General features: G+C 49.6%; 4 protein-coding genes across 4 annotated transcripts; 3 read left to right on the forward strand and 1 right to left on the reverse strand.

The window, feature by feature from the left end:
* Nucleotides 1-381: 381 nt before the first annotated feature.
* On the forward strand, nt 382-3,523 carry DSM5745_11074 (uncharacterized protein; the record flags this gene model as incomplete). The annotated part of the gene is made up of 2 exons (XM_026753090.1): nt 382-399; nt 557-3,523. 2 exons carry the CDS (start codon nt 382-384, stop codon nt 3,521-3,523), a joined length of 2,985 nt encoding a protein of 994 aa, XP_026598413.1.
* A 946-nt stretch (nt 3,524-4,469) lies between these two features.
* Nucleotides 4,470-6,377, reverse strand: DSM5745_11075 (MFS transporter; the record flags this gene model as incomplete). The annotated part of the gene is made up of 4 exons (XM_026753091.1): nt 4,470-4,637; nt 4,688-4,766; nt 4,820-5,938; nt 5,989-6,377. 4 exons carry the CDS (start codon nt 6,375-6,377, stop codon nt 4,470-4,472), a joined length of 1,755 nt encoding a protein of 584 aa, XP_026598414.1.
* A 2,647-nt stretch (nt 6,378-9,024) lies between these two features.
* DSM5745_11076 (uncharacterized protein) lies at nt 9,025-11,075 on the forward strand (the record flags this gene model as incomplete). The annotated part of the gene is made up of 2 exons (XM_026753092.1): nt 9,025-9,209; nt 9,257-11,075. 2 exons carry the CDS (start codon nt 9,025-9,027, stop codon nt 11,073-11,075), a joined length of 2,004 nt encoding a protein of 667 aa, XP_026598415.1.
* A 1,859-nt stretch (nt 11,076-12,934) lies between these two features.
* On the forward strand, nt 12,935-14,194 carry DSM5745_11077 (uncharacterized protein; the record flags this gene model as incomplete). Its single annotated transcript, XM_026753093.1, has 1 exon — nt 12,935-14,194. The coding sequence occupies one exon, from the start codon at nt 12,935-12,937 to the stop codon at nt 14,192-14,194; it is 1,260 nt and encodes a 419-aa protein (XP_026598416.1).
* Nucleotides 14,195-14,994: the final 800 nt, after the last annotated feature.

The raw sequence follows: 14,994 nt of genomic DNA on the forward strand, positions 1-14,994 counted from the left end.
AAAGGTCTCTCGGTGTTAATAGCCTCTCCGTTCTCATTCCTTATCTCGTACCTGGCATTTGTTTCCGATCTTCCCCATTCCTTCGCCTCTCCAAGCTCCCCCGTCCCGAAGCACGTCAATTCAACACATCCCTCGAGCTCAAAGCAAGCTGCTCGGCTACCGTTGCAGTTCTAAAGATCTTTCCATTGCTTATTGGGTTTTGCTGTCCGATTCGGAAAGCCGATCATCTCCCGCCCCGTCAACCGCAATACTTGATGTGTCCAGCCACCTGAGCTTCCTCGTGCATGACAATGCAGATGGGATGTCAACTCCTCCACGTTTTATCGATGTCCTTAATCTAAGCCTCATGATACTTGATACTGTTCTCGACTTTCTCTGAGGATGGAACATGTATCCACGGTGAGTTGCTTGCTTCCATGTTTCCCAATTATCTTCAAGACCCTCAATTGTCTTCGCCGTCATCCCCGTCTCTATTTTCCGCCCGCTTCACAATATTTCGAGCTGTCAAATTACTTTCACCGGCTTATATATATGAGCTTGCTAATCCCAGTTCTAGCTTTGTGCGATCAGCACTGTCGGTATCGCAGCCACCGGCTTTGCACTCGGTCGCGTCGAACGAGCACTTATAGAACCGACGAATTTACAACGCGCTCCTTTGCCGGACCCGGATACGATTCCTTCTTTCGACGCAGCACCCTCCAGGGCGTTTGCGACAGCGGAGACACAGTCTCCTGTTAACCCTAATTTCCCGGAGACTCGAGATAATGTCGCTCCTTTTGCGGACCAGGTTGAAGGCGGAAATGTTTTCAGGAAAACGTCCTTTGCAGGTATAAGACTACGTCGTCGCGGCCAAACTCTGTCCATCCCTCCGGTACGAACTGAAGATAATCCGCCCAGTTCGTCGCATGGCCGACGACCGTCTTCTTCATGGATCCGGCGGCTGTCGTTCCAACCAGATAAGCGGTTCTCGCTTCAAAGTCCGGATACCCTATCATTCCCGGAACCAGTCAGTCCAGCTTTCTCGCGGCCGCCCAGTCAACGCAGGGTGCCCAATAAACTTGTCAAACGACCAAAGTCGCAGCACTCAAATGCCAGTCACTTCTTTGCCCATACCATTTCTTCGCCCTCCGCATCCGGCGCGCTACGCAGACCTGCAACGAGCTACCAACGATCTGAGACCTCCAAACACAAGGCAGCACAAAGCTTGAGTTTCGAACCCAGCTTGGCGCTTGGTTCTCTCTTAGAACCTCCTTCCGGAAACGACCCCTGGCAACCCTACATGGTGTCGAAACCCGACACTTCGTCCGAGCGACTAGATCGTAGGTTTTCAGCATCAACAAAACCTCGAGACCCCGCTTTGCGACGGATCTTTCCACAAACCGATGTCACTCCGGCCCTTGTTCTCGCAACCTCGATAGGAAAAAAAGATGGCACGGCGAGAGGAGCGACGCTCCCAACTTCGCCTATCGAGTTTCGGGACCCTTTCAAGACCGATGACGCTCCGCCACGAGAACCAAACACACGCTCGTCGGAGACGAACACTTGCCAAACGCCATGTGAGGAGGCGCGCCCGAAATCACCCGCAGGATCCGCTGGACCACTAGACATTAGAGTGTTTCGTAATGGTTCATTTACGGGGCCGAAGAGGAGGGCGGCCTCAACCCCTCTACCTGGGTTAGCAAATGTGGAAGGAGCTATCTGGGTCTCTCCCCGAGTACCTGAAAGGCGTAACATTACTGACCCAAATGTCTTCAGGCGGCCACCAACAAACACTGCGAACGGCGGGCTTTCATCTTTGTACAACTCGGGGATTATGGGATCGCAGTCACAGGTTCTTTCGCCATACCGCAAAGAATTTGATCCGAATGCTTCAACAGATGGATCAGCTTTGTCGTCTTTATACGGTTCAGTGGGCCAGTGCCCCAAGCGCCATTCAATCGCTGCTTCGGACCCAGCATCAACGGTCATAGGTTCCGATGACACTCGAGTCTTCACTTCTGGTGACGAGTACGAAACTGACTTTATGAGCGATACCGCTTTTGACTCAATCCGCACTCATATCACCACCGACGGTTCCTGTTTTCAGTCGCCTCGGATCGAGACCATCTTCGATCGAACTGTGCCACTAAGGACAACTATTGAGCCCTGCCAAAGGTCGGATGGTTTCCGCCCATCTCTGCCATCGACAAAGTCACGAGGATCTGACGAGGAAGGGCGAACAATCAGAACCTCTTCCTTGACCCCAGTGGCGCGAATCCTCGCGGAAGCCCATGAAGAAGACAGTGAAATCTCCTTCCCATCTGACTTGAGCGACGATGACGATTCGCAGAGTATGGTGGCTTCCTTGCCTGGAGATAAAACCATGCACCCTCTTAGACACAAATTCGGCGCGCTATCGCTGGACACCACCGGAGAGCAGGACCAACGGTTGGCAAAATTTTCAAACAGGCCAACCGCGGAAGCTCACGATACATCTTCAAGGGCGAACATCTTCGACTGGTCCGAACATCCGAGACCGGACCGCGAGGGGTCTGGGCCAGATGGTCGTCCACGAACAGTTCATGGAAAACATGGGCCTGGCATCCGTGGCAGTCGAGCAACCGGACGAAAACCGCCCAGTACTCTACATTACCGCAGCCAAAGTGTTCCCGTTGCAAGGGAGCCCGCCATACCCAATGAGTCAAGGCAGTCGTCGGGTAAATTTGGGACCTGGGGCTTAGGTAGCAAGGGTGTCAGTGAAGACTGGGACAGCGATTTCGAGTTCGAAGACAAGGACAAGGATGAGGGTGCCATGAACGAAAATGTTAACCGCAACAAAGACGTGAACAGCCGCCAGAGCGTGATAGTACCTCAGGCTATCATGGAACGTCAAGCTAGTCTTCATGGACAATTCGGACACGTTCAAGAGCTCACCTTGCTAGTTGAGGAATTGAAACGATTGAGGCATCAAGCCAGCTTTTTGGACATCGTTCATGGTCCGTCCAATGAGCTCTGGAAAGAAGCGGAAGGTATCGTTGATTTAGCAACACTCGACGATGATGAAAACAACGAATCACCACCCAGGTCACCTTCATCACTCACATTCAGCTTTGATGAGTCTGAAGGCGAGTCGTCCCAGCTAAATGACCCCTGGAAACGTATCAGTGGAGACTCGTGGAGGGCTTCGCTCTCAGAGAACTCGAGTCTCCGTCCTACCACCTCTGTTACTGAACATACGGTGCTCACCAAAGCAAATTCTGTTCTGGATCTGATCTATCAACAACGCCTTTCCCATGACCCCGCCACGATGCACTCCCACCTTCCCCGGTCGAAAAAGCTCCCTTTCGACACACAGTCTCTCCGCGACCTCGTCGTCCGTGCCAGTGTAGTGACTCGTGCCCTAAAGGAAGTAGTTCGAAAGGCAGAGGGGGTTCCAAATGGTTCCGAAGAAAATACGCATCCATCACATCCACCATTCAGTCGCATATTCGAGCATCCGCCGCATGGTGACCTTTCGAAATTTGAGACCTCCTGCATTGGCTGAGGCGTTTGGCTTTTCACGTTTTACTCGATAAAACCAGCTTTATACCCTTCTCTCGACATAATTGTACAAACTACAAAAATGTTTAATGACTCATCGGAGCATATGGGACATGACCGAAAATGTCCTAATCGAAACGCCTTCACTTCCATCGATTTCCTTTTCCCACAATCTCTTCTACATGAGCTAGCTTTTTTTCAAGTTCTTCTGGTTCTTCTTCCTTCCACTCACATAGGTCTCCTTATTTTTGTACAACTGATCGTGTTGGTGTATATCCATCGTCCCCTTGTGGAGTTGTCTTATGTACCTTGGGAGGTTCTTTTGCATGTCTTACCTGTTGGTGTTATCACACTCTTCTTCATTTTGTCATAAACGGTGCATGATGGATGCTATGGATATGGGACTTTAATGGTGCATGATTAAAGCAAGGGTAAAATGAAAAAAAAAAAAGTTTGTAAACAACTTATATTTGTACCATAATGGCAACTTAGACAGTATGATCAAATGTTCCATAGCCTGGGTTGGCATTGACCGAGTCTAGTGGATGACCGCGAAGTTATGTGCTGCTCCGGTAGAGTGGAAGATTTCGTATGGGGGGATCATATTTGTAATATATGTTTCCCAAGTATCTATAGATATATATGCATCAAGATGAACGCCAAATATCCAAAATGAAGTCAAAACTCGCTGTTGACAACCAACCAGAAACAGTTCGGTATCTCTGGTCAAACACATCCCATGCAAAAGGGTATAATATGCAATAGAAATTAAAGAAATCAAGAACTTTTCTTTCTTCCCTTATGTTTTTCCTATCCAGCGCTCTCAATCAGCGGTGTAAATTGATTATCGGTCAAAGGTTCAGCTGGGCCGAAAGGTCGTTGGGGGGTCAGCATTGTTATGATTACCCGAATCTAATAGGCGACAGTAGCAGCTTTTTAGTGTATGACTGTTATTCCTCGGCGGCACTGGCCTTGACGACGGTAGTGTATTCGGCGGCGAACTTGCTCTTTGAGCGGATCTTGTGGCCGTAGACGTAAAATAGGAGCGGAATGGGCATGAGGACGGCAGCGACGCAGCCGAGGAGAGTTCCCGTCCAGTTGACACCTATGGCGTTGAACTGATGAAGGAATTAAACGCGGAATGCTTGTCTCGAAGAGGGTGACTTACCATGTAAGGAGCGAAAAGAGGAAATCCTGCACCAGCCATGGAACGGAGGATGCTGTTTGCAGCCAAGGCGGACGCGGCGCTGGAGATTGATTAGCATAACGGAGGGCATGGATTGATCTGGGCAAGACTTACAAGACAAGATACGTGTCGATTATATAGTTAAGACACTGGAGGAAGATGCATAGCAGTCCAAACCCAGTAAGAAGACCTGATACCGTAGGCACGATCCAGTGTATACTGTCAGTGTAACCAGTCCAGCCAAACCAGAACAGACCTGCTGCAAATGCCGCGCCGCCAATTATAGCTGGAGGTAATCTCCACTCCGGGACCGGGATATCGCCATTTGCACTCAGCTTCTTGTTATACCAGGGTTGCATTGCGATGATGGAAAGCCCTCCGAAAAACTCGCCGATTATAAGACCGAAATATGGCAGCCCGCCAACGCCCTTGTTAAATCCGTGGATATGCTGGAAGACAATGGGATATGCTGTCATAAAAAGGTAGAGCAACCCGTATAGGAACGCCATGTAGATGCTCAGTAGGAGCAAAACTGGTTCGCTAAACAAAATTCGCACAGGTCGGCTAAAGTTCTTTGCGATAAGCTCACCTAAATCAATCTCGACCTCCTCTTGTTTCGCGTGAATGCCCCAGTTCTTGGTTCTCCGGCGCAGCTCTTCGGCCTTTTTGATGAGTACCACAGGCGGATATGTCTCGTGCACAAAGAAAACATCCAACACAAATGCGGCAGCTCCAAGGATTCCTGTAAGATATTCTGTCCATCGCCAGCCCAGGTAGCTATCCACAATGAAACCCCCAATGAACGGAGCAAACAGCGGACCCGTAAAGACCATCATGGTAAAGATAGTGATGGCAAGACCACGGTGACGATTATCGTAAAGGTCTGAGAACACAGCCGCCACAACAGCAATAGGACATGCCCCAAAGAATCCTCCAAAGAAACGGCAGATAATGACGGTTTGAAGATTCTCGGCCGTAGCAACACCGAATTGAAAGATCGTAAACCCGAAAACACCAATAAGGATGGGTAATCTCCGGCCGAACAGCTCTGACAGTGGCGAAAAAAGTGTAGGACCGAATGCAAACCCAAGAACGTATAATGACATGCCCAGAGTGCCTACCTCGGTGGAGACGTTGAACTTTGCGGATACCACAGAATTGGCGGAAGAGAAGATACTACTCGTGAATGTGGAATTAAAAGTTGTAAAGGCGAGTAGAGCCGAGACAAGCAATCTGTTTGATATGTCAATAACCACACCGTAGAGGAATTGCGGGATTCCTACTTCTTTCTGGTCGGCCAGTTCTGCGGATGTAGAGGGTCGTCCGGCCCGGCAAATTCCACTACATACTCTTCCTTCTCTGGAAGTGGAGGCGGATATGGCTTGCCTGCCCCAAACTCAGGAAGAGGTCTCCTAGAGGACCGCGTCCTGAGCGCTCCAACTGTTGCGCTGTGCTGACTTCGCTGGGTTGCGATGCGACTGAGGGCTGTAGGGTGGCGCTCTAAACCATAACCAGGTTGGGTTTGCGCCGTCTGCGTTCGAGACATGCGTTCAACACCATCGTCGCTCGAAGATGTGTCAAAGGATGAGTAAGAATCAGCCCGATGCATCTGGCTAGCACTGTCCGAGCTATAGTCATTTACGCGGCGCTCGTCCTTCTCAGATTCTTCCATCGTGGGATGCATAATCGATGAGCACATGGATCAATTCCTTACAACGCAGGCGAGGAATGGTAAAAGTAGAGCAGTAAGCTAGTATAGTTATGGGAGACAGGCGGTTCGTGACTCTTCAATAATTATTGGTAGTTATTCGGATATGTTGCCGGGCCAAAAAATCTTTACGTTTTAGGCATTCAACTATCTCTCGATTTTGCGAGATGAGGGCCACTTAGCGTCCACTTGGGCATCAACTCATGGATTAGAGAGGAGCTCGAGGCTACTAGTAGGGACTACGTGGCTCCAACTCGATGGCGGCCTTCAAGGTTCATATCTACACAGTCCGCATTTGGTTAAGATCGTACAGCTCCAGGGCTGTCAAATGGTATCTACGTTTGCAGACACAATTATTCTAAGACAAGATGCCGAATGCCTTGAGCAGACGCTCGGGAGTGTATACCAACTCGCGTTTCTGTACTAGTCAACTTATACTCACGCTATATCGTCCCACATTCATGGCCTGGAGGTCTGTCCACCTGGATAAACAGTTGTATCTTTAAGGGCTGGAAAGATGCCCGATAAAACTGACGTCATGCTGATTCGAGGGATAAATTAGCCTCGGAAGTGCTCCGTAGGCAAATATCTATTTACAAGGCCTAGAGCAAGTGTCCATATCATGGTTTACAAAGTAGATTAGTCTTACATATCTAGGTTAAGTTATAATATTCAAGTTCAATAGGTACCCATGTAGGTAGCAAGGTCCAATTCCTTGGTCCTGTGCAAACTTTTGACTGCTCATGTTTACTATATACCTGTCTTGCCAAACATGCTAATGGCCACAGGCTTAAAGGGTGGCTAATAAAACAGGCAGGTAATTATTTACAGGCCACAGTGTGCATTCTGGGATGTGTGCATGCTCAGCTTGAAAGAAATGTTTTGGTCAGTGAGGAATAGGGCAATTAAAACACAGATTCACTCAATCCTTAAGGCCCACCAAGAAAGCTGCCCAAGCAATAGTATTTACTTGAGGTCTTTGCAGGTAGCACAGTGCACAAATTATCTAGATAAATAAGTGTATGGACTACAAAGTATAGACTCGAATTCTAGAAGCCAAGAGCGTGGCACAGGTCTTCTTGAAAAACAAGCAGCTTGGTGCCAGTGTTTCATGTTTGATTGGGTTGCACCAAAATAGATCGTATGGATACGGATAAATAAACAATAATGGATATGGAGTAGCCGCACGCGACAAATTATTTGCTTTCTTACAGGTTTGGATATCAGATATCTTTACACTGCACAACAGTCTCGGTCCAAATTTTGGAAAGAGCCCTACGCATACATGCGAAACTTAGTAGCTCATGGATACCAGGCCATGGCCCATACAGCGTGGATAGACGAGTAGCCAGGTGGCAAGATCAGGCAAGGAATAAGATCAGGAATGGAAGAATTTTGGCACCCGAGTATCCGTACGGAGTAGCCTCAGTGTAGATCACCCTGTTATTGCTTTCAAATTTCAATGGCTTGGTACCTGGCGCTAGACTATTCTCGGACTTTAGCATCAGGAGGAGCGGGTGAGGACTCTGAGCCTGAGGAGACAGGTCCAGTCCAGGCCTTAGCGCCTTGCTTCTCCTTGCTCTAAGGGAGGGCAATTAGGGGTTAAGGGTGCAGAGAAGAAGAAAAGATGTTGCAGAACATGCAGTCTCTGATCTAGGATATGTCTATGGTACTTTGTACTCCTATCTTAATGTATAATCTATCAAAGATAGGCATGCACAGAGGGGAGGTGGGCCCAATGTTATTTTATCGTCCGGTCGCCGGCTCAGGGGCAGCGAATTTAGAAGCCAAAGTCAGAACAGCCCTCAGCCTCCCTTCCACGGGCAAAGCTCATCAGCCTGAACCCTGAATGCTAATGCGAGATGGAACTTACTGTCAATAAAGGCCAATCGAAACTTAAAACTACGGAGTAAAGGCCGATGAGAGGGAGCAGGAGTCCTTGCCTACGGAGGATGAAGACACAATCTGCGGCCCACACAAGCGCCGGTCACCAACAAGTAAACTAATAGGACATCATTTACGGAGTAATTTCCTTCAGACAAACGGGTCGCTCTTCTAGACCGCTACCGAGTTGCCCTCGTACGGAGTACTCCGTACTACTAGTAGTATGCCAGGCTGGCTCCCCCCAAATGGGGCGCTGCCCTCTCTTCCCGACATCCTCTTGTCTCCCGCCCGTCTTTCCTCTTCCTCTTACCTCTTCGCTCACCTCCCAGTCGCTCTTTCTCAACCTCCAGGGTATCGCTCTTTTGATATCCATCCATTCCTTTCTCATAACACCTGGCCACTGGCCGCCACTCGCTTTTGGAATTGAGTTCCGTTCACTCCTTACACATTCAGCATCACCTCGCGTCGATTTGCGCCACTCCAGACTATCTGCCTCCGATTGCTACCAAGGAGCTTCTACACATCTCACTTTGATTTGCCAACAGCTAGTCAAGGACTGTCGCTTGAATCTATGGTTGGGCTTTTGCCTCACATATTTTGATCAAATTGGATGCCTGGGGTCGATAGTCGTGCCATAAGCTAGGCGACCATGCACCGGCTTCATCAGCACAAACATCACCATGGCCAGTATTTGGGAGCTCGCTTTGCACCTGTCGAACCAGCAGCCATGCCGCGAAACCGACCACCGTACTTGCTCATGCCCGAAGTTCCAACTTTGGTGAAAAGAGATCCAGTGCCAAGTACAGAGTCTGGCACAGTGGAAACTTGCTCACCTGGAGACAACTCAGCCCGATGCGAGAAGAACACCAGTACGGCGAATAATACAACTTTACCTGTTGTGCTAGGAGCAGTGTATGTCTCACCTCCCACCGCATATGGTTCAAATCTAACATAACCAGCATCCCCATTGTCTGTGCCATTATAGTCTTGATCTTCCTACATCGTCGGAATGTGAAGAAGCTTCGAAACGAAGATGCCAATGATAAGCACAAGTCCCTTGACTTCGGAATGGATTTGGCGCCGAGCGGCGGTAGAACCGGAATGCAAGAAAAGGGACCAAACCACATGAAGGGAATTTCTCTTGACATAGGACCCAGTCCGTATATGCTGCCACCTAGCATACGCGGTTCGAGAGATTCATTGAATTCCTTACCCCGGACGATCTTGGCGGATGACGATAAGTACCGGCACGCACACCCATACTTTCCAGCTGATGGCCAGTCCATTCGATCGCAGCGAAGAGGCTATGACGATGCAGCAAGCGTTGCAGGCTCAACACGGAGAGCAGCTTACGGAGATGATATGAATCAAGGATTATTGGGAAATGCTCAGACCATTTCACGCTCGTCTCCACCTCTCTATAATCCCGAGTCTAATGCACGTAGCCCAACTCAAGTGCATGACCCAAGCTTTGAATTGAATTTGCCCAGGAGTCCCAGCCCTGTTCATGTCCCCGGCCTGAAATCAATCAACGAATCGACAGTGGACGACGGTAACAGAGAAGTCAACCCTCCTGTGGTTACGCCGTTATCATCAAATTCCCCTCCAGAGCATCAGTTCGACTTTCCACTACACGATACGCAGGATGCCCATGTTGAACCGCCCCCTTCCCGTGTCGAATCGCCTCCTAGTCATCCCGAAACCGTCCCGACGCCCAGGATTTCTCTTCCATCGACAGATGGCGGTAGCGATTACGGGGATGAAAGGGCATCCAATCCAGTTGTTCCGGCCGTGAACGTCCAGAAGACAGAACTTGGCCCCGCTCGTCATGAAAGTCATGATAAAGCGCCCGTGCCCGAGATGCCAGAGGAGCCGCCGCAAGCTTCCAACCTGAGACTTGACCCTCGCCGAGATACTCGCCGGATGACTATGGGCCTACGCCCCTTGCCGCCAGAGGACCCGGCTGACAATCCCGAGCAACGAGCTAATCGTATTCGATCATTCTACAAAGAGTATTTCGACGAAAGCAAAGCGGGACAAAGAGAGACTTATTACGGAGATTATGCTGATCACTACGCGGAGGACGACTATTACTATCCAGAAGACTATGACGCGGTACCGGCCCCCTATGCTGAACCAGTGACTCGTCGCGCCATGACTCCTCCCCCACGCGCACCTCCCCGATTCCAAGGTGCAGCCCGCCATATGGCGTCGGGCTCCATTGGTGGATATAGCGAAAGATTCCAGCCACCCGGCCCGCGTGCATTCTCTTCGGCCTCGAACCGATTCCCCGGTCCTCGAGCGCCGCGTCGGCCAGCTCCCCCGCCAGCTCCCCTCAACATTCTCCCTTCCCCTCATCTCTTGAAGGATGATTCGATCATGACAGCTATAGATTTCGCCCCTGGCTCCAATTTTAGAGACCAGAGGGATGGCCGCCCGGAAACACCTCTCGGTGGAGTACGGCCCTACAGCCCAATGGTTCGAGCTCACACTCCTCTCGTCTCTGTATTCGATGATTTAGCGCCCATGCCCAGCCCGCACGCATTACGGAAATCAGGCGCCTTTGATAACTTGGATTTTGCCCCTCCTCCTCGTTTCAAGACCCAAGACTCTGCAAGCGATGCTGGTAGCATCCGCAGTACGCGTACCGGAGTTTCAGCAGCCCATTTGCAGAATATTCGCAACGGTGCGTACCGTGTCAGCCGACTGCCCCCGGAAACTGTTGGTACCAAGGATGACTTGATGTCGAACCTTCGTCCTACATGGGATGTGCGGTAGACGCAATAACGATTTGTCATTCTGTACTGGAGTTCAATTATCATGTTATGATCTGTACTATTGAGTTTGATTTGCTGTTGCTCTTGTGGAATCTGGACTGTTCGTCAATTGTACATAGTATACAAGAGGCCGGGTGTTTGATTTTGTTCGTCGCTTTATTCTTGTATCTCTTCTGCCTGGAGTCGGATATAGATTACACATAGTTGATACTTTCTTGCGGTGTGAAGGACCTATCATTCTGCCTGGATAAGGTTGTTCAGCCACTTGTGGTTTTCCTCCCTCTGTTTAGAGGCCTCGGCCGCCCTCTACTACACTCAAACCCAAACCCAACCCCCCCTCCCCACCCCCTAACTGTCTTTTCATAGTGATGATGGCTAATTGGATGTAATGGTAGTTATAGTTTCCATTTAGTAATTGCTGTCTTGGAATTTATTCATCGAGCCAAGAATCGTTCCAGGTGTTTGGGCCTTTGGGGAAATGCGACGGCGTGAACCATGGAATGCATTGCACAGCGATGCCTTTCATTGGTAAAGATACGAAGTTCTCGATTTCAACCTAGGAACAGGCTCGTGGGTTGTGACTGTCAGGCTGAGCTTGATTCCACCGTTTTAAGAGGCCCATTATTGCTTTGGTACCTGATAACCATGAGGCTCCTCGGGTACGGTGCTCTCCTGCCGCACGGGTTGGAATGAGTGGTGTCAGGTCAGGAATACATTATCTCTGACAATCCAGCACTGGTCAATCTCAGGATAACAAATCGCGGTAGCCGCGTATGTCAATGGATTTGATGATAGTATGGGAGATCTTAAAAGGGGGGTGCATCCAGATCCGGTAATGTATTACCGGCCCCTGGTGGGCCAAGGTCTCATTGCTGTCGTCATCTTGAGCAAGACAAGTCTGCAACCAGCGACATGTTTATAAGTTATGGGTTTGCTAATGTTGGCTGTTAGATGTAATTATTGCCGTGCGTAGGAAAGTCGCGGTTTCCGGGCGACCGCGTTTCTGACTCGAGCTCGGCTGTTTTACAACCTCGACGGAGAATTCTAGGCGACCGCAGGCTCTAATAATGTTAGTGTCATGCAGCAGACCTTTGGAATCAGACTCCCAGGCTTTATCTCATCGGATGCTACCCGTTGATGGAAAACCTGCGGACTATTGGCAACTTGGGCCCCCGGTCGCAACGAATGGCGCGCTGTTGCTAAGAATAATAATGAATGAATATATGGACGGAAGCAGTGCCAGGACCCACTGCCAATTACAGGCTTGGGAGTCGGGACGCCGTTCTTTTCTTGGAGTTGTATCTCCACTTTTTCTCACACCCTCCCAATCTCAATCTCACACTGTCTTCTCGTCTGCTCTCTCATTCTTTCTTCCTTCCCTTCTTTGGTCTCACTTCTTTCCCTCCTCAAGGTCATTCGATTCTCAGTATTTTTCAATTATGAGAATTATCTCATTATCTGTGTGAGGCTTGAAGTGCATTAATAGGTGTGCCTGGACTGATATCCTGTTGTCATCTTGACCCCTGACAAACCAGTCGGTCAGCCAGGTTGCTCTCAGCACTGTCCCGCTCGGCCCATGATAACAATTGTCAATATTACGTCCTTAATAATCGTTAAATTAGACTCTTCCTTTGTCGCCAACTAATCGTCCTCCTTTTGACAGCATTCTCCGTGTGGATGGAAACCTCGCTGCCGTCCTTGGGTTCGGGAAAATTGACTTGTGGTCTGGAAGCCTGATTGCGGCTATTCTTCGGACAAATAACGACTCGTGCAGCGCCACGTCTACGACAACTGTCGATACTAAGCTGTCTTGTATTGGTATATCTGACTGTCAGAAAGACTGGCAGCGCGACTTCCACCATGAGCAGCGTTGCGGTGCAGCCGAGCGGCTCTACGGCTGACACAGAGCCCACAACTCCGACCACCACCTCTGACGCGTCTGACACCGAACCCACAGAGACCAGCACGCTGCCTACAGCTACTACCACTACTGATCCTGAGCCGATTTCTACGTCACAGACTTCATCAAGTGAAGATGCGCCCACTTCCACTTCAACAAGCAGCACCTCAACAACAGAAACTTCCGAGCCATCTACAACTACATCCTCGGAGGCATCGTCAGCCCCTACAACTACCAGTACCAGTACCACAACTACTACCGATGATCCAACCACTACAACCACTGAAAGTACAACAACCACCGATCCGACTTCGACCACTGATCCTGTCGAACCAACCACCACCACAGAAGAGATCACTACCGGGACAACCACAACCACTATTACCATAACTGGCACCCCAACAGCCTCTGCGACCACGGGCAATGAAGGTGCTTCTTCAACCATTGATTCCGCTTCCACTGCCTCAGCAACGGAAACGGGTGGTAGCGACTCCGGGCTCTCGGCAGGCGGCACAATAGCTGTTGCGGTAGTTGTCCCGGTTGTATCTGTCGCTATCCTTGTCCTGGTAGGCCTCTGGCTCTGGAGGAGGCACAAGGCGAAGAAGGTAGCGGAAGAGGAACGCAGAAAAGAGGTCGAGGAGTACGGTTTTAACCCGAACGGCGACCCAACACTGCCGGCCGTAATGGGTGGCGCCGCGGATGATAATGCAGGATACCGCGGATGGGGGACAACTTCAGCCGGCCGCAAAGCATCGACGAACCTCTCAAGCAGTGCTGGTGTTGGTTTAGCTATGTCTGAAGCTGGAAGCCAACCAGGTTATCACCACACCGCTACCCCCAGCGACGGTACTATCCAGTATGAAGGACATGGCCCTCTTGGCGAAACCGAACCTTACGGGATATTGGGCGCTGCTCCTGTCGCTGCTGCCGCTACCTCCAATCAACGCAGTACTGATATTAACAGAGGCCCGTCAAATGCGTCATCGGCGTATTCTGCGGGCAACCATTCAGATATCTCAGAAGAAAGCCATATGTCAGCCAACCATCCTGGAGGTCCATACTATGATTACACCGACGTACAACAACAATACGGAGGGTATAATGATCCGTATGGCGGTCAGCCAGTAATTCGCGACGTCCAAGCTCGCCGCAACACGCAGATCCAGAATCCGTCGGTGTTTCCTCGACAAGGAAATGCGGGAATCGCACAAAATTTCTAAGGAATATAGTGTGAGCTGTTTTGATTTCTTATATATATTTACTGAAGAGTCTATACCGACTCTTGTTCGCTCGGTTCAGCTATCAAGCTGGGTTGGAAATGTCCAAAGTACGTTTAGGTTGATAAGGCGATCCTCGACTTCCATGAACCTCGCCGAAGTTTCGTTTTTGTTCTTCTCGAATGTGATACCAATTTCCGTCGCCATCTCTTCCATTTTCATCTTTCCTTCATCTCTTCCCTTCGCTATCTTGGTTAAACTTGCCCAAGTTATTTTTGTGTACACCTATGAGTGCTCTTTTGGTCAAGCATGAAGTCAGGAATGTCTTAGTCCCGGGTTGTCTTTGTACCAAATCAGTCTTTATACTCTGAATTGTATTACTTTTGCCTGGGAACGTCTTAGTCATTGATTTGTATTGACCGACAGACATTAAAATAAAGCCCTGGTTGGGAGACCGACATGGATGAACGGCGCCTTTCTAGATCGGGCGCGAGCCTGAGGTTCTAGGCCAGACATGAATTGCAATGCTCAACCGGCCTATCAGCGGTAAAGCATGAAGATGAGGCTAAGGTGCATCAAACTTAGATGACAACATCGAAGATCGTGCATAGCTGATCTACTCCGTATTTATCTGCTTGTGTACATTAGACAAGTGACATCATCTTCTGATCGAACAAGAGATGTTTGACTAAGGTAGACAAGTGAGCCAAGCATTCAGACAAAATACATTAGGCTTGTTTGAACTGTGCACGTTGTGATTAAGGCAGTTTCGGTTGGATTGTTCTCCAGGGCATGCAGCCTTA

Source organism: Aspergillus mulundensis, assembly GCF_003369625.1.
Source record: "Aspergillus mulundensis strain DSM 5745 chromosome Unknown scaffold_18, whole genome shotgun sequence".
Lineage (NCBI taxonomy): Eukaryota > Fungi > Ascomycota > Eurotiomycetes > Eurotiales > Aspergillaceae > Aspergillus > Aspergillus mulundensis.